Here is a 22,803-nt window from a genome sequence, read left to right on the forward strand (position 1 = left end):
TCTGGTCAATAAAGCTAAAATATATAAAAGCTACAAGCTACGTTATGACAATTTCCAGGGGAGAGAAGGGTAAGGTCATTCAAAGTTGGCCTTCAGAGATTTTCTCCACTCAGTGATGAATTTGACATTGAAGCGCATCCTCGTAGAAAGGTTTTTAAAGGTCTCGGTGCTTCCCAGTAAGGGCTCCTAGTGCTACCTATCAGAAGGCACCCATTCTGACTGTCTCTCCTTAGTTGATTTTTTTGTGGTCAGGAAAAGACAGAACAAGTGGTGGAAAAATAAGGGAGCATTACAAAGAAAAGATGCTATTTTCTCTCCCCCCCCCCGCCCCTTTGGGTGGTTTGCCTTGTACTCATAGTTTCCATCTGTGACTGAAGAGAGCAAGAAACATGTTAATGTTTATACTGCATGACATTTATCTCTAGTATCTACATACAGCATCTGGCATTTTTAAAGCAAATAGTTTGCAAAATGTTGACCGACTTGACAGTTGATAATTCGTTTTCTAGAGCAGAAAAATGCATTGCATAAATAGAAACATTTTATTTGCCCTTTAATCTTTTTTTATTTATCTGAAACACTTAAATAAGCTTTAGTCCGTTCAAAAGTAACGCCGCTACTTTTTATTAACAAAAATGCATTAGTAAATAGTACAGTGTCAGAAGTGCATCTTCTATTTCCTTTTAGCTTTGATATCTTTAACCTGCTTACCCTGATCTAGTGATTGCTACGCATGTATACGTATCTTGGATAACATACGGGGCAGATATGCTGGTGTCCCTTATCAGGAACGACGGTGCCTCTGTAGGAATATGGAAGTGGAGACGATGGAGCATACTTCTGTCCTGTAGCTTTTATCATCAGGCCCGCCATCTTATGATCACCCCATTGTTGAGTAAACTGTCCAGAAGTTCAGACAAATTTTATGTTAAGTTTCTGTTGGATGATAAGTCCTCAAAAGTAACTTTGGCTGTTGCTAAACTTCTTACAGTGGTGGCCAGGATTAGAGCTCTCTGTGTATTAGATGAAAGTTGATAGTAGCTCTAACTGTATGATGTTTCCTGTTTGATTCTTGTTTTTTCATGGATCTATGGATCGCAGTAAAGAAGTAATTGGATAACACACAGTTGCCATCCTTTGGAGCCCTGTGCATTATGCAAATGGAGCTCTTGCGTGTCTGAGTTTTACCATTGATATTAATGGAGAAAAGAAAAAGCAAGGCCTATGCATATTGTCTTCCTTCCATTGGTGTGAATGGGGAAACGCTTGAAAGTGTGAGAGCCTTTTGGGTCTGCAGCAAATCACTGGAACAGGGAAAGTGGCTGATCTAAAACTCTGCCAAGTGTTAATGTGAGCATGGAACTCTGTGCAAGTAGCTCACTAGCATTTGAAAAGTGTGGGATAAAGGCCCTGCTGCACCATATTCTATGGCCATATTGAAGCCACATGGAGCTTTGGCTTTTGTTTTAAATTCAAAATGCTCCATGTCCAGCCACCAGAACTGGTGTTCTTGGTGGATAAAAAATTCTCCTCCAATTACTTTCATCTCTTTAAAATGGTGCATAACTGTACATCTTTGTATATAACTGTTTGTTTATGTACAGTGTAGCATATTGCCACGTTTAAGGTTCCATTGAGTGTAGCATTACAGAATTTGCTCGAGAGAAAAATTAGATTTGTTGGCTTATAACTCTCATTGTAATAACTTTCAGCATCAGTGGAACAGTGTTAGGTGATACATGGATGTGAATGGTGCTTTTGGTGTTTGGTTTTGCTGCCCCCATGACAATTTCCCAGGTTCAGTGGAGGGTAGGGTTAGGGTATCCCATTATGATCTTGCTAGATGGGAAAATATTTTTGTTGCTTTTCCTTAGGTTGGCATCCTAAAGGGCTTCTGGTTGCTCACCTTCATGAGCATAAGTCCGCAGTGAACCGCATTAGAGTCTCTGATGAACATTCAATTTTTGCCACATGCTCAAATGATGGAACAGTGAAAATCTGGAACAGTCAGAAAATGGAAGGCAAAACTACTACCACTAGGTAATGTGGGAGAGATGGCCGGCTTGTGCGCTGGTAGAACTATGTAGGTACCATCTGGGTTATAAAGTTAAGAACATATCTACAGTATTTGGAGATCTTCAAATGGTTTTGTTACAAGTGTGTGACTAAAGGAGTAGTGTACAGCATTTTAAAATAAGATTTCCTTGGATTTATATATCCCTATATTATGACATATATGTTGCTCTTTCCCATGGGTTCAGAACAACTTGCAGTGGCTTTTCTAAATGCAAATAGTCCTGTCTATTAGGGTCACAGTCTAAGGCAGTTCCTTGGACTGGGAGATCAAACAGTCCAAATGAATAGAAAATGATGTGATAAACATAGGGTTGGATAACTAACTGAAATCCTGTTGATTTCGAGGAACCTACTTTAAGTATGATTAAATTTAGGTCCAGTCCTTTAAATCTGTTAAGAAACAATCGAAAGGCACATACCACACCATAAAGCTCCTCCCCTTGAGCACCAGCACCAGCTTTCCATGGTGACTAATGGAAAAGGTGCTGCAGGGTGGGGTTATGCTGGGAAGGGAGCAGAGCTTGGTTCCAGGTGGCGATGGTGTGTCTGGAGCTCTGATTTGCTAGGACCAGTTCTTTATGTTCCTAGACTATAAAAAGTAAAATCTATGAAATCGTATTTCCAGATGAAGGCAGTTCTAACCTAACCAAAGGAGCTACAACAGACATACTGCTTAAACATTCTCTACAACAATTTATTTATTTATTTATTTGTTACATTTCCATACCGCCCAATAGCCAGAGGTCTCTGGGCGGTTCACAAAAATTAAAAACATTCAAAGTATAAAACAGTATAAAACCACAATATAAAATACAATATAAAAGCTCAACCAGATAAAAACAGCAGCAATGCAAAATTACAAATTTAAAACACCAAGTTAAAATTTATTTATAGACTGCTAAAATGCTGGGAGAATAAAAAGGTCTTCACCTGGCGTCTAAAAGCATATAATGTAGGTGCCAAGCGAACCTCCTTAGGGAACTCATTCCACAGCCGGGGTGCCACAGCAGAGAAGGCCCTCCTCCTGGTAGCCACCTGCCTCACTTCCTTTGGCAGGGGCTCGCGGAGAAGGACCCCTGAGGATGACCTTAGGGTCTGGGCAGGTACATATGGGAGGAGGCAAGCCTCTCCAAGCACCACTGATCTTAAATCATATGACCCAGCTTGCCATTTCTAGCCCAAGACATCCTGGGAATTGTAGATATGTGATGAGAGTAGGGATCTCTTAAGAGTGAATGCCATTATCCTGGAAAAAACCTGTGATAAATGAAATGTAAGCAACTCACTTTGTACTGTTTCCGTTGGAATATTTTATTGGGCCTGAGTGGATTTTTGAAATTGTTAGAAAACAACCTTTGAAAATTGTTTCTTTCCATTTCTCACCACAGATCAATTTTGACATATTCTCGGATTGGAGGGCGTGTCATGACACTTACTTTTTGCCAGGGTTCTCACTACTTGGCTATAGCTTCAGATAATGGAGCCATCCAACTTCTTGGGATTGAAGCGTCAAAACTACCCAAATCTCCTAAAATTCATCCAATACAAAGCAGGTGTGTATCATTCCTTTGATATTTCCCGTTGGATATCTGTTGTGCTTGGTAGCATGTTCTCATTAATAATCCCTTTCTGCTCAAGCATAAGATACGTGTAAAAGTTGCACAGTGGAGTGAGGTGACACTGGCTTGGTCTACACTTGCAGCAGAATGAATTGCTAGAGTACTGAAGTGGTAGAATGGATTGTAGAGACCTGTAGGATCAAATGTTGACTACTCCCTTATGTTAAATCAAACAAACAAAAATTATTTATTTATTTATTACGTTTCTATACCGCCCAATAGCCGGAGCTCTCTGGGCGGTTCACAAAAATTAAAACCATTCAAAGTATAAAACAGCCTTTGCAACTAGCATGTAGCATGTGAGCTGGGCTACCTTTTCCCCTGGTATAGCAGGATTTTTCTTTCACTGGAATTATTTTAACATGAGGGAGCATTGAATAATGGCCCACTCTATTGCCTGAATTAATACCCTCCACTGTAAACACTTCAGGGTTCTGCTTCATTCTCCTGTATGTATAGGGCCATGAGCTGTAGCAGGTTGCTACACCTATTGAGCTTATTGTAGACATTGAGGAAAATAGGCACATATTGCTTTAAGAGAGCATTTGCTCATGGCCCCACCACCCTTTCTCTTTTCCTGCCAGGAAGGTCATTGCCTTCCACGACTTGTGAAAAATGCTTGGGAAACAGTAAACAAATGCCTCCTAGAGCTAGGAAGAGAATCTCCAATCGGATCCAGAATTGGCAGTTCCCGCAAACTGCATATCACCCAGAATACAGCATGGCAGAAGGCTGTAGGAAAGAGAGGAAGTCCTCAAAGATGCAGACCATGCAACATGTCAATGAATGATACCCAGTTTGCTTTCTTTACTCTGTTAAGGTTTTTAGATCAGAAGGATGATGGCTGTGTGGTAGACATGCATCATTTTAATTCAGGAGCCCAGTCAGTGTTAGCTTACGCCACGGTGAACGGTTCCTTAGTGGGATGGGACTTGCGGTCCTCCAATAACGCCTGGACACTAAAACATGATTTACGATTGGGACTTATAACCTCCTTTGCTGTTGACATACATCAGTGCTGGCTCTGTATTGGTAAGATAACACTTTGACCGGAGCGGGGTGTCGTTGTTAAATAATGAGAGGTATTTAATTATCTGTACTTAGAATTGTGCAAATAGAATTGCCATTTGGGGGAATGATAGCAAATATGCTTGCTTTCAGGGAGGCTCATCTAGGCATGTTCCTGGAGAGCTGGGCGGATCTGGGCTCAACTCCCACTTCTGCTGTGGACATAGTGTGGGCAAATCATGTTCTTTCAGGCTTGGTTTTCCATTTGTAACAGAGAAGTCATGGGGCTTTTAAGAGAGCAAATGCAGTATAGACGAAAGCTCTTTGCAAATGATAGAAAAGGGTATAAATGATTAGTAGTAGGGAAATATATCTTTGAGACATATTGATGTATGTACAATCAGGGTTGCTGAAGACATTACTTCAGTGTCATCAAGGACATAATCCTATGCACGTTTAGACAGAAAGCAGTCCTACAATCCCCAGCATTGTTGGCTGGGGACTGCTGAGGATTGTAGAACTTTTTTTCTATCTAAACAGGCATAGGATTGCATCTCAAACTGCTAATAGTGATTATGTTTTTCTCCATAAGGTACAAGCAGCGGTACCATGGCATGTTGGGATATGAGGTTCCAGTTACCAATCTCCAGCCATTCGCATCCTTCCAGGGCACGGATTAGACGCCTACTTATGCATCCCCTCTCCCAGTCGTGGGTGGTGGCAGGTACAATATATCCTCTTTCTTTTATCAGAGTACTTGCAACATTTAGGACTTTTATCAATCTCTATAAACATTTCCAATATAAACTTCTCCTGTTAACCTTCAAAGCTTTTCACGGTCTAGCTCCTTCCTATCTCTCCTCTCTCATCTCACACTATTGCCCCGCTCGTGCTCTCCGCTCCTCTGATGCCATGTTTCTCGCCTGCCCAAGGGCCTCTACTTCCCTTGCTCGGCTTCGTCCATTTTCTTCGGCTGCCCCTTACGCCTGGAACGCTCTTCCAGAACATTTGTGAATTACAAGTTCAATCGCAGCTTTTAAAGCTCAGCTAAAAACTTTTCTTTTTCCTAAAGCTTTTAAAACTTGATGTTGTGCAGACTTCTACTGTTACTTTCTACTGTTAGTTTTTCCCTACCCTGTGCCTGCTTACCCTACCCTGTACCTGTTTGCATTCTCTTCCCCTCCTTATTGTTTTACTATGATTTTATTAGATTGTAAGCCTATGCGGCAGGGTCTTGCTATTTACTGTTTTACTCTGTACAGCACCATGTACATTGATGGTGCTATATAAATAAATAATAATAATAATAATAATAATAATAATAATAATAATAATAATAATTTCCAGTCATTCCTTTCATGCACGTGGTGGAAGCAGCAGGGCTGTGCGCACCTGGCCTTGACTCCAATATTAGTGGGCCCACTGGTCCTAACCTCTGGATGTCAAACATGGAGGGAATGACTGAAAGAGGCTTGTTTCTATGAGCATTTAATATTGGTTTTAAAATGGCATTTCCCACTTTAGGGGCCTGTGCTTTGGTAGCATCTGCAGGTTTCATTTTAAGAAATGTGTGGACTCCAAGGGGGAAATTCGCACAGAAGCCCGCTGGGGAAGAGTCAGAATGTGGGGCAGCTCAGTTCAAGTGGAGAGCGCGGCCCCTCTGCCAGTAGTTGCAGAGCAGCTGTGGCTGTGCACAACCGGCAGCCCACCGCCTGTACTCTCCCTTCCCTTCCGCAGAGTTCCTCATATAGTACACTTTTCTTGCCACTGCTGGCAATGAAGAAAGAGTGACCTGCATCAGGATCACTAGGGCAAGGGGTCCAGAGAAGGCTCTGTACTGCCTCCCCCAAAGATCCGTATATAGATCACTGGTGTGTGTGCGTACATGTGCGTCTCTGCTAAAAGGATAGGCCAGAACAAGGACATGGGACGCGAGAGACCATTCCATGGGTTACCAAGGGACCATTTTCACAAGAAAAGATTTTAATGACTGCTGTAAACTCCCTTTGCCATCCTTCTTTATATACTGTAGAACAGTAGAGCAAAGCCAAAAAAGTAAAGTGCCCCCCTGTACCGTACTTTTAGTTCTTCACTCTTGCCAATGGCTTTTTCCATAGCTGTTCAAGGCAATAATGAAGTCTCCATGTGGGATATGGAAACCGGTGACAGACGCTTCACATTATGGGCCAGCAGTGCCCCCCCTCTTTCGGAATTGCAGGTATGGCATTGTGCTTTTGAATTTGGGGCAGAATATTGCCATTCTGTGTAGACGTCTGCTCTTAGTGCAGGTAAATGCATGTAATGATGCCAACGTTTACGTTTTCAATAGAGCAGAGAAACATCATCAATATAACACAGCTTATCCCAATCTCGTGCCCTCCAAATGTTTTGGATTTCAACTTCCACCAGCCCTAGCCAGCATGGCCAATGGTCTGGAATGCTAGGAGTTGTAGTCCAAAACAACTGGAGGGCTCCAGGTTGGGGAAAGCTGGTATAACCAGTTATACAGAGCATATCCACTAGTTCTAAAAGAGCTTCACTGGATTCCTGTGTGTTTCAGGGTACAACTCAAAGGGCTGGTGTTAAACTCTGCATTAGTTAGGAGCAGGATACCTGCTCCTGTACAAGATGATTTGAAATCATCTGGAGAGACTGTCCTTTGGGGGCTACCAGAAACCTTCTTGGCGGTGGCCTCCTGGTTCCAGAATATCCTCTCTTAAGTCCAAACTTTTGAATTTTAGGCTCCAGGTAAAAATTGTTTTATTTGCCCAGAACTTCTAATTCAGATTTCTGTTTTTATTGATTGTTGCTTTTAGATATTTACATAATCCCATGTATGTGCATAAGGTGCTATATAAATAATAATAATAATAATAATAATAATAATAATAATAATAATAATAATACACATTAGCATTTTATCTGCTGTTTTAAGACTTTAGCTTAATATTCAGTTGAGGTTTTAAGACTTTAGCTTAATATTCAGTTGAGGTTTTCATTCTTGCTATATTTTGCTGTTTATCAGTGATTTAATGTTTTTTTTTATAACTGGTAAGCTGCCTCAATTTTTTTTATGAGGCAAGATATAAATTAATTAAGTAACCAAACTTAAATTTTTGGATACAAATTTTTTATTTTCTTAAAACAACAACACTGCTGTATTAGGGTAACATACGTTTTGAAGTCCCATTGAATCCATTAGATCCCACAGCTGTATAAGTGTGTTCAGATTTAGTGTCTTGCTGACGCAATTGTTAATTAAAATAATGAGGTTTTTTTAAAAAAGTGGAAATATTTTACCAGCAGGGTATATATTTTTAAATTATTTGCTTTTCCACCTATTAGCCTTCACCTCATAGTGTTCATGGAATATACTGCAGTCCAGCAGATGGAAATCCTATATTATTGACAGCAGGTTCAGACATGAAGATAAGGTAAACATCCCAGAAATATTTATAAAATGGCACCCTTTGGCAATGGTGTGTGTGGGTTTAAAGGTGTAGATATGCTGGTTCAGATATTTAGGATCAGCGCGTTAAACTAAGTTTGAGTAATCTTGTTTAACAAGTTTTGTGAATTACACTGTACAAGGAAAACAACAAAATACTCTTATAGCACCTTAAAGACTAAGATCCTTTCTACATGAGGCATTTATTGTGCATCCATGATTCTTCCCTCATGGTAGTTTGTGAGTGCTCTACGAGATGTTGTCATCCTCCAGGGCCTCTCCTGTTGCTTGCAACCATTAGTGTGTGTGTTTTTCTAATGAGGAAAATCTGGTATGTCTCTGGTGGCATGAAACCCTGATGTATTGGTGCAATTCTGCTATACACAGTACCACCTAACGGCTGTGTAATGGAACATATAGAAAGGCAGAGAAAGAAACCTCCCTGGAAAAAAGACATGTGTAAAGGAGCCGATCTTAATCCCACAGAGAATCCAGAAGCAGAAGCCTTGGTAAAGTGGCAGGTTAAAAGCCTCATGTAGAAAAGCCCTAACAAATGCATTTTTCCATAAGCTTCCTTGGACACTGTCAGATGTATGATGTGTTAACCTCAAGTTGCGATTTTATGTACACATGTTTGGAGGAGGGGGATGTATACTGTGTTGTCATAGGGGATTGAATGCAAAAAGTACAGGAAGAGAACGTGTACCATATAATAATCACCAGTGGCACCTTGATAATGATGGGCTAATTTGCAAGGTCATTCACTTACTCTGTGTTGGCCTGGGAGGTGTTTGGAAGTGGCAGGAGTGTTTACTTGACACTTGTGAATGTGAGCGAACAATTCTGTCTATCCTGATGTAAAGGAACAACCCCTCTTCTCATGCCAGCCTGGGAGGCACTCAAAAGCAGTGAGAAGCATTTCCTCCCTTATCACTTCTGGGCACCTCTCAGGCCAGCACAAACACACACTCCATTGCGCACTGTCTCCTTGCTGGATGACCCCACCCAGCCTTCTGCAAGCCATATGGTTTCATGTGGGCATGGCTGAACCAGATGAATCCCTGTCACTACGGGGGGAAGGAGGCGGAATGGGGCAAAGCCGAACCAGATGAGTCCCTGCAGCTCCTCTGGCTTGGCTTCACTCCATGCCTGTGATTAGAGATTATTATTTATTATTATTATTATTTATTGCATTTTTATACCGCCTAACAGCCGAAGCTCCCTTGGGCAGTTCACAAAAACTAAAACCATTCAAAGTATAAAACAAACAGTATAAAAAATGATATAAAATACACATTAAAAATTGATTAAAAACATACCATACATGATTAAAACATCTTTAAAACATTCTAAAACGATAATAGCCAGGATTCCTCTCCTCATCTCCCTGGGTAATCTGTGCTGTTAGCTCTGATCTGTATTTGGAGATAACCATGGGGATGCCTTTCCCCAAGCCCCACGAAGAGTTGGGCCTATGTAGGGAGTGGAGGTTGCAGGGCCAAGAGGGCTGAAGGCTCTGCACCCCTGAACTATTGAGTATGATGTTTAGTGCACCTACAGAGATACCTTCAACAGGCTGCAATTTTACTTAAGGCCTTATTGAACTTTGCACAACTTACTTCTGAGTAAACATGCTGAGGATCAGGTTGCAAGGCTTGGAAACAGAGTTAATTGCAAGTACATTTTAGAATTTAAATATTCCAGAACCACTGAGATCTGACCAGTAGTGATGGCTAGATGCCAGGCTGGACCAACACGTGGTGTAACCTGTACGCCTGTGATTATGATAGCAGCTTTTAAGAAAACTTTATTTTAAAAGCTGAAAAGATTCTATGTAAAGGCTTTAATTTTTATGTCTTTGGCTTTAATTTTTTTCAGATTCTGGGATTTAGCATACCCTGAGAGGTCCTACATTGTTGCTGGAATTCCTAGCAGCCCATCTGTATCCTATTATAGAAAGATCATTGAAGGCACAGAAGTAGTTCAGGTACATTGCTTCATATTTCCATCCAAGTAATTTCTACATATTCTTGCCTTTATTTGTGGCCTTTTTATTTTAGTATATGTATGTTTTAATTGGTCAGGAATAGAAGTTCCTGGTGGAGGGTGGTTTTTTTTACACCTCACACTTGCAAGATGTCCACCAATTGCATGTCTCCTCTTCTCCCCCAAGTCCAAACTGCACCATCATCAGTGCAAGAATGTGGCTTTCAACTGCTAATTCCTGTGCATTTTGACTTAACGCCGCATTAAGTCCCCAGTTATCCATGATGCTCACTGGGTGACCTTGAGCTTGTCACTCTCCCTCATCCTAACCTACCTCTCATTGGATTTAATTCTAAAATGGAAAGTGGCAGAGACATGTTTACTGCCCTGAGCTGCTTGGAGGAATAATTATAATAAATTAGTGTTGCAGCATTTTGGTAGAGCATCAAAGGAAATTTCTGTTTGTTTCCTTCACATGCCTCTTCAAGTAGGAGTTGTGCCACTATCACTAATGACAACCCTAACCATATCAATGTGTGTGCATTGATATTCCACATAGCAAATTCAACAGCACTGAATACATTAACGATTTTCTAGTTCCAAAATAAAGTGCAGGCAAAGTACACTTATTGGGAGCAGAATGGGAAACCACCTGAAAACGAGTTTTTTGGCTGTCTATATTTCATCCTTTTTTCCTTCCTTATCAGGAAATTCAAAACAAGCCAAAGGTGGGTCCCACTGATGAAACCCCTCGGAAGGGCCCAGAGTCTTTGCCAGTTGGACACCATGACATTATTACAGACATAGCTACTTTCCAGACCACTCAAGGGTTTATAGTTACTGCCTCACGAGATGGCATTGTCAAAGTGTGGAAATAAAAGTTGCACTGACTTCTATGTACTGTAAATACTTGTAATAAAGATAAATAGTATGAAATGGAGTTTCATTGAAGAATTGCTTCCAGATCATAAGATGGTGGACTGTAAAGCTCACGAAGGTGACTAGTCTTTTGTCAACATTTGTCACCAATATTAGTGGCCCTTCCAGAACCTGCCATTGTATTAAAGTAGAAAAGGAGTTAAAATGAAGAAATTGTACTTAACCATGGTATTCTTTGGAAGAATTTGTTTATAAACATGAAAACAGCGCTTATATTCCTCATCAACAATATTTATATAAACTGATTTTTTTTTACATACTGAAAGAGTGATAAAACAAGATTGTTGCACTTTTGTTCATGTATATTCAAACTCATGTACACGTAATACTGAAAAATAAAGAGTTTGGATCATTCCTCTGTGTCAGAGTTGTAGTAATAATAAAAAGCAATACTATTGTTTATCTAGTCCACTCTGAGAGCATAGGTGAGGATCTCTGTTCTAGTGATGTGTTGAGGCTTTTTCACATACTGCATCTTGCCATATAGATCAGAGGATTTATTCCTGTACAAAACAAAACAAAACAAAACCAAAAAAACCAATCAAATTGCAATGGCGTACAGCATCCGTTGCCACCCAAAGCTTTTTGGCAGACCAAAGACTCAAAACAGCATGCTGTACCAAAAAAATTATTGGGACAGGACTTTGCAGTGTTACATGTGCTTCAGTCCTTGCATAGCTTAAATCCCACATTTCTGTGGTGTCCTTTAAATGTTACAGGGATATTGTGACTTCAATTCAAGTGAGTTGAATTGAAGTCACATGTAAAAGCCTATATCCACATGAGCTACATCCAATATTCTCACCACAATGCTGATTCCATAGAGAACCACAATGTGGCCATGGTTTTTATATATAACATTATTAGTAATAATAATAATAATAATAATAATAATAATAATAATAATAATAATAATAATTTATTTGTATCCCGCCTTTTGCCCAATGCTATATATTGAGGACCTAATTCAACCAGCTCATAGGTTGTATTTAGAAATCTAGGTTTTTCAAGGACAACATTTTTGCATCAAAGCGTACTTAATTTTTAACCTGTCTTGGCAGAAACATCAGTTTTCATCTTCCCTAAATGTAATGAGTGATCTCATGGTTGTTGTTTTTTTTAAAAAAAAAGGCAACTTTTTTTAATGGAAATTTATTTGCCTTTGAATTTTTTTAATCAAAAGAATCAATGGACTCCTCAGAGTTATTGGGTAAAACAAGAAAAATAGTGTGGGACAGTACTGTTTGACAAGCTTGTGCAGAATTGTCTTTCTTCAGTATAATTACTAAGTTGAATGATGTTGTTAATTTCCAAGTACCTGAAAGCAAAATGAAGAAAGTGAGAAAATCACACTCCTAAGTTCCTAGTAGTTGGGTCATGGCAACCTTTATTGTAGCAAATTAATGGCTAACTGGCTAAATAGAGGTCATAGGCTCAGCAGATTATATTTGCATCTATATCCAGGACTATATAAGGACTTTTCATTGGTAGTGATAATCAGAGCGAGTTATTTCTTTTCAGAAGCAGGAAGATATACAGGGATACAAGATCTAAAGTTGGCCCAATAAGGGTGAAACTCTTGGCAGGAGAAAACTGGGATGCTGGTAGCAGAATAGACAGGGGTTGGATCCAGGATCTGCCTTCTGTGAGTGGAAGAGCTCTGCTCGTAGAAAGTCCTTGCCCCCAATTTTGGGGGATCCCCCTGCCTCCCTGTCCATTTTCAGGGGGCTGGAGAGGCTACTGTGGAAAGGAGAGGGCAGCGAAGTCCACTTCCATCTGTGCAGTTGATTCAGTGTAAACCTGGATCCAATCCAAGAAGTAACTGCTCTGCTTAATGCCCCCCCCCCCTCAGAAAAGAAGCCTGTGAAGTACATGGTGGAGACTGATTGACTGTGACACTTATCTGGGAAAAGAAACTGCACTGTGGCTCAGTGGGCCCAGGCGGGGGCGGTGATCAGGGTAGGCGTGGTTGGGCCCCTGCTGATGGCTCATACCCCAGCAGCGGGCCACTGGAGTTGTTCCTCCTTTCCACCATAGCAATGTGCTTGTTCACCTGCCTCTCGCTCTGGACTACAGAATGGTAATGGAGAGAAGGACGTACAATAGAGGCTACGTCCTACTTGCTCCCTGGTTCTGTGCCTGTCAAGCAAGCAAGTAGTAGCAATGATGAGAAACAGGATAAATAATAATAGTACCCAGTGACAATTGCAGTGAGAAGTAGACACTCACTGGGGGGTGGGGATTGAGGGTGTCTTGCCCAAGGACCGTCTAAAACCTGGAGTCGGACCTGGGCCAAGGCATCCACTCTTCTCCAGCCATCAGTGTCCCGACCTAGTTAATGGCCACAGCCTGCTTCTGACTCGTGGGCCCTCTAGACCTCTGTTAACACGGAAGGGATGGCTGCATATCCAGAAACTTTACACATACTGGGCTGTATCCAGAGATAGACTAACTGATGTCCCATTCATTTCTAAGCAGGACTAACATTATATCAAACTCATAGTTGCAATAGTGGACATGCTACATTGTGAGCTTTCTAGGCATAGAGAGAAGACGGGAAAGGAAAGAGTACCGGCATATGCCACAGGCCCACTTTAGTTGGGATCCAGCAATTCTAATATAGAACTGCTGCCTGCTGTGGGCTCTGGCTCCTTTGACAACCACATTTCTTGAAGGAAAGGAAACAGAAATTAGTGTCCTTCTTGAGTATATTCACACTGACCACTAGGTGGAGGTGCAGCACAGATGCAAAGACTCTCACTATGGTGGTCAGTATTATCACCAGTGGTAGACATTTGTGCCTGTAGTCCGCTTGAATTTAGGGGGATTGACCTAGCTTTGATGTACATATAACCAGTTTAAGAGATCTGAGATCCATTCAGCCCCCTTTATTAGCGTCTGAGTCTTAAACGTCCATTTATCTGCATTATCATCCATATTACTTTTAGGGCATGATCCAGTCTTTGCTCAGCATACATAGCTCTCCACATGTGAAAGGAAGTCGGATGAGGCAGGGAGATCAAGAGCAGGGGAATTCCTTGTACGGAGGAGAGTGCACAGGGTGAAGGAAAGGAGGAAGGCGCAAGGGTCTGCATCGTTTCATTAGATTGCTCCATTTTATGTACTTTTGAAAGATACCTTATATATGTATAGATATAGATATAGATATAGATATAGATATAGATATAGATAAATCTACTTACAACAGTTTGATGTCCTCTGCTGATGAATCTTAATGGATAGGCTGGGACTCCAGGAAAACAGATTCAGCATTGAGAGGATAATCGCCACTTGACATTGGCCCACCAATGTCAAAACTAGGTATGAGTGAACACAAAAGTAAAATCACTCCTACAAATATTTCATTAGCAGCCTTTTCCTGTGACACTGTGTTTCATTCAAGAAGTGCCCAGGATATGTAAAGAAGCAGACAGGTGCAAGGCCACACCTGGGGCTGCTGAGAAAGTCTCTCGCCCCATTCAGAAAACACCTTAAACCATGGCTTTAACCATGGCGGTTAAGCCAGAAAGCTGGGCTGTGTTCAGAAGACACCTTAAACCACAGCTTTAACCATGGTGAATAAAGCAAAAAGCCTTATTCACCGTGGTTAAAGCCATGGTTTAAGGTGTCTTCTGAACACAGCCCGGCTTTGTGGCTTAGCTGCCATTGTTAAAGCCATGGTTTAAGGTGACTTCTGAATGGGGCCAGTGAAGCCTATCCCCTTTGGGCTTGTACAGCAGCAGTCGGTGCTCCTGTGCGGATGCCTCCCTTGCTCTCCTGGAGTCCTGGCAACCGTTGGCAATGTAAGAAGGGGGACAGGGCATCCATCAGCCCAGCACATGTGATCTCGATAGTCAATGGTTTAGTTGTTCAGTTTATTGCTGCTGTGCATTTACTGCCAGGCAGGGGACAAGGTACTTGTGAGATTTCTGCCTGAAGTGCCCAAATAATTTGGATTGGCCTGAGGTACTCTGCACCTTAACTTGGGGGATGGGGGAAGGAACCATTTGCTGCTCTGCAGCAAAATGTCTTGGGTTGCTCCTCATCACACAGGTCTATTAAGAGTTTTGATAAACTGGTTGGGGTGTATTGAAACTCAATTTTATAAGAACTCTGTTTCTGTTTCTTTTTTAAATATTAATTATTTTAACACGGTGTTTTCATTCTGCTGTTCTCCATTCTGAAATCTTGAATGTAGAACAGTGTACAAATATGGCAAATAAATAAAGATTGTATAAAATGTGTTTTTTTTAATGCAGACTATTCCACTGTCACTCACTGGTCGTAACCTTGTATGATGGGTGATTTTGACATTCAGATTTTTACAGATGGGGAATTGAATAAAATTATAGAACCGTCATTCATGTATAAACCATAAAACTATACATACTTGTCTTCATGTGCTATGTTTACTTGAAACAGAGCAGAGCAAGAAATAATTTCTGGAAACAAACTCACCCCAAACCTTGTAACTGTGCCTTCAAAGGCTTCTCTTGCTCAATTTGTGCACATTTTTCTCTCAGCTCTGCTGGAGGATAGCTGTTGATTTCACCTGTCGAGATAGAGAATATAATGATGGCAGAAGGTTTCCCGAAGTGAAGCTACACTGAGAGTTCAATCAATCAATCAAGTTTATTATGGCAAAGAGCCAGCATGTCAGAACAAATGAACAATAAAATACAGTTAAAAACAACAACAAAATAGTTAAAATTGAGAGATCAAAAGTCAAAATATACAGGCACCAGAGGAGAAACATGACAAACCCATCTGTAGAGCATTTAACAATGTTAATTTATCACCTCTCTATGACGGTTTATGGCTGCAGCACAAAATGTAGCCACTTTAGCTGTGACCTGAGAATTCAGGTCTGACAAAAGATACTCTAGGTAGAATTCATCCAGCCTACCTGGGATTTTTTGTATGAGTGGGAGTATAAGAGAGGATCTGAGGTCTTGATAAAAGTTACAATGAAGTAGGACGTGACCAACTGTAACGTAGCTGCACTTTACTCACCCCAACACCTGACAACCATGGTTGGGAAAATGGCTCGTCCCTTCCCTGTGCCAGAAGCAGGCTTTACAGTGACAGTGACTCCTCAGCTCCTGTTTAGGTACAGAGTTCCTTCTACTGGTATATCTAGCTCAGTACCATGTACCTCAGGGGAAAGCAACTGGATGCAGATTTATGTGCAATTGGCTGGTGGAAGCAAACCCCCCCTGCAGCCGGCCCTCTAGCCTCGTACAAATGTTACCCAGGGACTCCGCTGGAAGGAAAAGCTTGTTGTCATTCTTCTGTCATATATGCAAAAGGCACAGGAGAAGATCTGCATCTCAGCATACATTCTAAACCCTCTACTAAGAAAGCAGTCAGCTAGAGTGCGAGAACTTACCCTTGAGGAGACGTACGAAGGGCTTCAGAAAATTCGCTGCATAGCCAAGCTTGGCCTTGTGGGTTCTGCCCAGCTGTACCAAGTGTTGCTCCAGGGGGACGCTTGCCAGTTGGCCAAGTTCTACGGCATCATACTCAGCCCCTAGTGAGAGCACGAAGACCGCATAGCCACGGCACTTGGCTCTCAAGGATGCATCGCCCAACACCTCCTTGTCCCACTGACTTGTTTCTCCAGCAGATATAATGAAAATAGCTTTGTATTTTCTCTGGTTGGGTGTTACTGAAAATATGTTATTGACTGTCCACTGTATGGCATGGCCAACGGCAGCGGATCCATTCAGCTGCTGGACAGACGCCTGGATGTGCCTTTTCATCCGTCTTTTATTGCTAAAAGTCACAAAGTCAAACTCCGTTTTAACTGGACTCCTCCGTGTTTGGGGTCTGAATTCCAGTGGAGTGTGGCTCACCACGGCCACCCTGTCACCCTTTAAAGAGGTCTGTGGATCAGCAGCAATGTCAAAGTTGTCGAGTGCCGTGCTCAGGAAATCTTTCATTTTCTGAAATTCAACAGGGCTTATTTTCCTTGAGCTGTCCAGAATGAAAGCCGCATCCATGTAGGCCTCCCGTGGGGATGGGTCAAGACGGAAGCAAGATTCATCTGGGTTGCATTTGTCTGCAAATGGATACACAATCATTTCAACGGCACAATGTGACAAAAGAGAAGTCATGACCGGAGGGCTGGTTCTCGTGTTCTTTTCACGAGCTCTTACCGTAGCAAAGCACACATGACTGTAATCTCTGTAAGGCTGTACTATAATCTCTCTCCTGATGAATACTGATAACCTGGAACAATCTTGTGTCATCCATCTAAAAGAAAAAAATTAAAAAATCTTTCAATTCAGCAGACAGACAAAAAGATTCATGGTCTTCTTTGTATCCCTGGTAAATCCAAGCTGTTTTTGTTTGTTTGTTTTTTTAGTGGAACAACTTGCCAAAATTAGTGCTTGATTTATGGATCTTGTAAAATCATATCCCCTTAGGCTGCTGCATAAAGTGCCCTTTACCTCCTAACAAAGCAAGTCATTTTAACAATAATCCATACTAATGGCATCGTAACATTTGACCTCAGTGACTAACTTGCAATTTTAGCTCTTGCAAATTATTTTAGAAGCTTCAAGGTAGTCATAGAGCCATAGAATAGTAGTGTTGGAAGGGGCCTATAAGGCCATTGAGTAGATACTTTCTGCTCATTGCAGAAATCCACCTTAAAGCATCCCTGCCCAGTTGCCTCTTGAATGCCTCTAGGGTGGGAGAGCCCACGACCTCCCTAGGGAATTGGTTCCATTGTCGCACTACTCTAACGGTCAGGAAGTTTTTCCTGATGTCCAGCCAGAATCTGGCTTCCTGCCTTGATTTGGTTTTCATAAAGCAATCTGATTAAGTCAGATTTTTATACTGTATTTCGTAATTGTGTTTTAACCTGTTGGGTGTTTTACTGTGGTTTTAATTTTTGTGAACCGCCCAGAGAGCTTCGGCTATTGGGCGGTATAAAAATGTAATTAAATAAATAAATAAATTAAATAAGTCCTACCTCAATAGTTGAACTGAATTTAATCCATGTTCATATACAAAGAGGATTTATATAGTCAGTGGGCTGTATCCAAGATCTGCTTCCATTGATGGAAGGTTTCCACTGATGAAGCATGCTTTTGCCTGGTTTGGGGGGTATAGCTTCACCACAGTTCACCCCATTCAGTAGGGTCCTCTCATGCTCTGTGTAGTATTTTCAGGGGCCGGAGGGACTGGGAATGGCCTTCCCACTCCAGAGTTTCCAGAACACCTTCATTTTCTTAGTACTGACAAGGGCCTTGCAGTCCCCCTCTAGTAGCACAGTGCTAAATTTGTGCTTAAGGGGCAGCACTGCTTGGCAGAAACTGGTTTCATGTATAGCTAAATTAACTACTCAGTTACTCCAATTGATCTGCGAAGTAACTTCTTTGCAATGTAGAAGATTATGCCAGGCCCAATGCAGCTTAAATCCTTTGAGACAATTCTCCTGAACACAAAGAAGAAAGAAGGCAGGAGTTTCTCACCGCAAAAGCACGGTTGACTTCAGGAATGTTTTTAAAAGCAACGACCACTGGATGGATATCTAAGGCGCTGAACTCCAGGACTGCTGTGTCGATAGAACTTGGATTGTCGGATGGGCCGTTGCTGAAAAACACAGCCACTTTTCTCACATTAGCACCTTGGAGAGTTCGCTTGAAGGCATTTCTGGCGACAAACCTCATAGACCCACCAATGTCCCGTCTGCTTGTTGATCTTTGGTAAGAAAGAGCCCTGAGCTCCTGGAGCAACCGGCTCTTCCGGTGGAAATCTGAGAAGCGGATCAGGTAGTGGGTATCGGAGTTGTAGGATACAACAGCCACTCTGGCTCCCACAGGGCAATTACTCTCTCTGAATTTGATATCATTCACAATGCCTATGACAATCTCTCTCATTCGTTCAAATAGCTGGGGCGTGGTATCTTGGGATACATCCAAGGCAAACACTAATTCAGTGGGATATACTGGGCATTCTCGTGTTCCTAGAATGCAAAACAAGTTAATTTGTAATACACACAAAACATTTTTAATGAAAACAATAATAATGAAGCACTGTCCAGCCAAATATAAGCAATTGTAAGCACTATTGATTTAAATGTGAGAGATTTAAGGATGGGCTTGGCTCTCCCATTAAAAGAAATGGGAGTTTGATCATATCCATGGTTTTAAAATAATTAATATTGATTCTGCAAATATAATATTGCCATTCAGAGCAATGCCAAAAATTGCTCATGAGGACATGACAATGACAGAACGGATTATTACACTGTTCCTTTCTCGGTATACACTGGCTTTTTGCTTTATTGACCATGGTGAATGCCGTGGTTTAAAGTGTCTTCTGAACACAGCCCGGCTTTCTGGCTTAACCACCATGGTTAAAGCCATGGTTTATGGTGTCTTCTGAATGGGGGCCTCAGTCTCCGCCTCTTTCTTTAGTGTGAGCTCAGCTGGGTCGGTTGCCAGGCATGCAAATAGGTCTGCGGTAAGGGTGGGGAATGTTGTAATGGCCTTTGATGTCACAATGGTACTAATAGCTCCCTAAAGGATAGTCCTGAAAGCATCCCTAGGGGGAAATGGCCAACATCCATCCAGACTGAATGAAAGAAAATGGCTTATCCTAACTCTCTGCTTCAGCAGTTGGGGGCACATATCTGCACACTGCTCTCTAAGCTCCATCCGACGAGCGTTTTATTGCACGCTCATTACTGGGCACTTGCGGATTACTCACAAGACGTCGTCTGCCTCTCACCCATCTTCCGCCCCTTCTAACCATTGTTGTGCTGCAAAAAAAACCCTCATTAAGTCCGGTTGCTGCTCTCTCCTACCGGACTGAATGGGGCTAATTACTTCCTGTTTTCAGGAAGCCACGACAGAAGAAGCGACGGGAGCCACGCATTTGACTAGATGTGATGGGGCTCTCCGCTACAAACATCTTCGGACACCATGAGAGCAGCCTGCACATACACCCGTTGGTCCCTGCCAGGTTGGAGTAGGGTTTGTTTGTGGGGGTCCAGGGATTTTTGTTTTTCAAATGGCATGATCTGCCTGCATATCTTGGGAGCTCCATCCATCTGTAAGGATCCCACACACATACACCAGCACTATCCCTTCCCCTTCTTTGATATCCAGCACGTCTGCTTGCAGGAGGACACCCGTTTAAAAATAAACAGAGTGATATGTTAAGTAAAGCCTGCCATTTTATCTGTCGCCATACCACTTCCTCGCCCCCTGCAATGGACTGTCATCAAACCTATAGGAAATATGTATCTTTACCCTAACTCTATAGCTAATTTTCTCCCTAAGAGAAGATGGGGGCCTCATCTACACCAACCAGGATATTGCACTATGAAAGCGGTATATAAAAGGCAGGAGCCACACTACTGCTTTATAGCGGTATTGAAGTGCACTGACAACTGTTGGGCCCCATTGACACATAGCATACACTGCTTTCACACCACTATATCCTGCTTGGTGTGGCTCCTGCCTTTTATATACCACTTCCATAGTGCGATATCCTGCTTGGTGTAGATAAGGCCTTGGTCTTGTTGCACAGAACTGAGCTTACGTTATGTGGACTGTGTTGTGGGGATGGAAAGGCAGCAGGTCTATCAGAATTGTACCTTGCCATCCGCTTGGAGGCTGAGCTCCATATCACATCTTATATAAGAACAGAATTGTATCAGAACCAAGTTGACACTGGTTTAGTATACTGCCTGTGCATCTTCACTAAGAAGCTGTGTATTAAAAACAGGAGCAATACTCACCCGTCCAACAGGCTAAACAAAAAGAGGAGGGAAAGATATATTATTCAAAATTCTATGATCTTGAAAACTCTAAAATACAGAAAGCACCATTATTAGTGGCATTAACAGATATCCTATATTGCCTCCACCAGAAGCACCATTTATTACTGTGATGTGTGCATTTGGATAATAAGGTTGACCTCCATTTCCTAAGTTCTAACAGTTTGTTAAGATTACAGAATAGAAAGATAAACAGAAATTATCTGGCAAAATTTATATAGGGTTGACTCTGAAAACAATTCTGAAACTACAGTGAATGCAGAATGCAGAATGCAGCAGCTAGCCTAACATTAGATAATATCCCCAGGCAAACACACCATAATATACACATTACCAGAGGAGTAGCCGTGTTAGTCTACATGCTTCATTGGAGAACAAAAATGAGTGTTGTGGCACTCAGTAGACTAATACATTTATTATGGCATAAGCTTTTATGTGTTTTAGTCCACTTCAACAGATGCATGAAGTATTACCCTGAGTGGCAAGTGTGTGTGTGTGTGTGTGTGTGTGTGTGTGTGTGTGTGTGTGTGTGTGTGTGTGTGAGAGAGAGAGAGAGAGAGAGAGAGAGAGAGAGAGAGAGAGAGAGAGAGAGAGAGAGAATAGACAGAGGCATGTCTACATGACGGGTTATCCCGTGGATCGCCCCGGGATCATTCCTCATGTTGCACAGGGGATCCCAGGGGCGGGGAGGGATGATCCCTCCCTTTCACTGGGATAACCGGGATGGCTTTAATCCCGACTTCTCCTGTGGTCTCGGGATTGTCTCAAGACCGCAGGACGTGTGGGCAGCTGCCTGGTTTAGTCCCGGCTCCTTGCAAGTAAACGCAAGGAGCCAGGAACCGGGCAGGGGGCAGGGAGCTCTTCAGGAGCTCCGTGACCATTGGGGGTGGGAGGGGGGAGCAGGGTCTTTTTTTAAAAAAAAACACCTCACCTTTTCGATGGAGTGCTCGTGCGCTCATCTTCAATAAATACTTTTTTAAAATGGCGGACACGACGTCCTCTGCCTCTTCTCCCAATATTGGCTACAAAGGATTCTCCATTAAAAATTGTAATGGCATAACTGGCATGATACCAAGACCTCAGCATAGGTGCCTTTCTGAGATATTTAAGTACAATTGAACTTACAGTCCAGTAAACAAAAGGTACCACTCAGTCCACCCATTTTAATATTTTCAGTTTTATATCCCTATTGGAATAGTACATCAGAAGCAGAAGAGAGTCAGAAACAAATAAATGTGTACCTAACTTACAGCCCCACCAATTAAAATGTTCTCTCATAGATTAAGACTAGCCTCATTTAATCAACTCAAGCTTTAGCTGAGGAGCCCCCATTAGACTGTGGGGCTGGCTGGTTGCTGAGATTGAATGGCAATTCACCCTTTTTCTTTGTGGCCTTATCTCAAAAGCGTTGTTTGCAGGATGCAATTGGGCTGTCAGGGAATTTACATCCTGCTCAATTTTCAGCCTGGAGCTTGCGATGCCGCCTCTCCAATCTATTGCTCGATTGGTGTCCTCTGGCATGGGAAGGCCAGTGGATTCTCCCTGGCAACTTGCTTATGTACTATGTCTGAGAAGGGGTGAGAACTGGGTTGCATGACATCATCCTGTACAAGCCACCTGCACACTCAGGTCCTCTGGGAAGAATCTACTTCAGTCAGCCAAAATTAGGCTGATGGGTATTACCCATAGGACCTTCTCTGTTGAATGGCCTGCTGGAGGAGACTCGTCAACTTGACAGTCTATTAGCATTCAAGAAAGCTATCAAGACTGATCTCTTCCAGCAGGCCTATCCAGGAGAATTTTAGAATGTTTTTAGGATGTTTTAAGGATATTTTAATCATGTATACTATGTTTTAATCAGTTTTTATATGTTTTATATTCACTGTTGTTCCCCGCCTCGATCTGAGTGGAGAGGCAGGTAAGAAATTAAT

General features: G+C 42.0%; 2 protein-coding genes across 3 annotated transcripts in view; one reads left to right on the forward strand and one right to left on the reverse strand.

The window, feature by feature from the left end:
- The window catches only part of PIK3R4 (phosphoinositide-3-kinase regulatory subunit 4), a 30,425-nt gene extending 18,995 nt beyond the window's left edge, over positions 1–11,430 (forward strand). Inside the window, exons 13-20 of the mRNA XM_063124567.1 lie at positions 1,875–2,040; positions 3,465–3,629; positions 4,516–4,727; positions 5,296–5,427; positions 6,821–6,921; positions 8,049–8,137; positions 10,030–10,138; positions 10,845–11,430. Coding sequence (XP_062980637.1) covers positions 1,875–2,040; positions 3,465–3,629; positions 4,516–4,727; positions 5,296–5,427; positions 6,821–6,921; positions 8,049–8,137; positions 10,030–10,138; positions 10,845–11,015 — 1,145 coding nt within the window. The 3' untranslated portion in view covers positions 11,016–11,430. The remainder of the gene's footprint in view (positions 1–1,874; positions 2,041–3,464; positions 3,630–4,515; positions 4,728–5,295; positions 5,428–6,820; positions 6,922–8,048; positions 8,138–10,029; positions 10,139–10,844) is intronic.
- Positions 11,431–11,489: 59 nt separating this feature from the next.
- The window catches only part of LOC134397680 (collagen alpha-6(VI) chain-like), a 69,965-nt gene continuing 58,651 nt past the window's right edge, over positions 11,490–22,803 (reverse strand). Inside the window, exons 32-38 of one of the 2 annotated variants that reach the window (XM_063124553.1) lie at positions 20,834–20,845; positions 18,558–19,051; positions 17,235–17,331; positions 16,466–17,137; positions 15,535–15,628; positions 14,280–14,393; positions 11,490–11,579 (exon numbers count right to left, since the gene is read on the reverse strand). In XM_063124553.1, the coding sequence (XP_062980623.1) occupies positions 14,309–14,393; positions 15,535–15,628; positions 16,466–17,137; positions 17,235–17,331; positions 18,558–19,051; positions 20,834–20,845 (1,454 nt within the window). In that variant the 3' untranslated portion in view covers positions 11,490–11,579; positions 14,280–14,308. Of the gene's footprint in view, positions 11,580–11,990; positions 12,395–14,279; positions 14,394–15,534; positions 15,629–16,465; positions 17,138–17,234; positions 17,332–18,557; positions 19,052–20,833; positions 20,846–22,803 lie in introns of those variants that run through there. The other variant, XM_063124545.1, reaches the window with a different exon arrangement.

The sequence above is a fragment of the Elgaria multicarinata genome, chromosome 1 (assembly GCF_023053635.1).
Source record: "Elgaria multicarinata webbii isolate HBS135686 ecotype San Diego chromosome 1, rElgMul1.1.pri, whole genome shotgun sequence".
In the NCBI taxonomy this organism is placed as follows: Eukaryota; Metazoa; Chordata; class Lepidosauria; order Squamata; family Anguidae; genus Elgaria; species Elgaria multicarinata.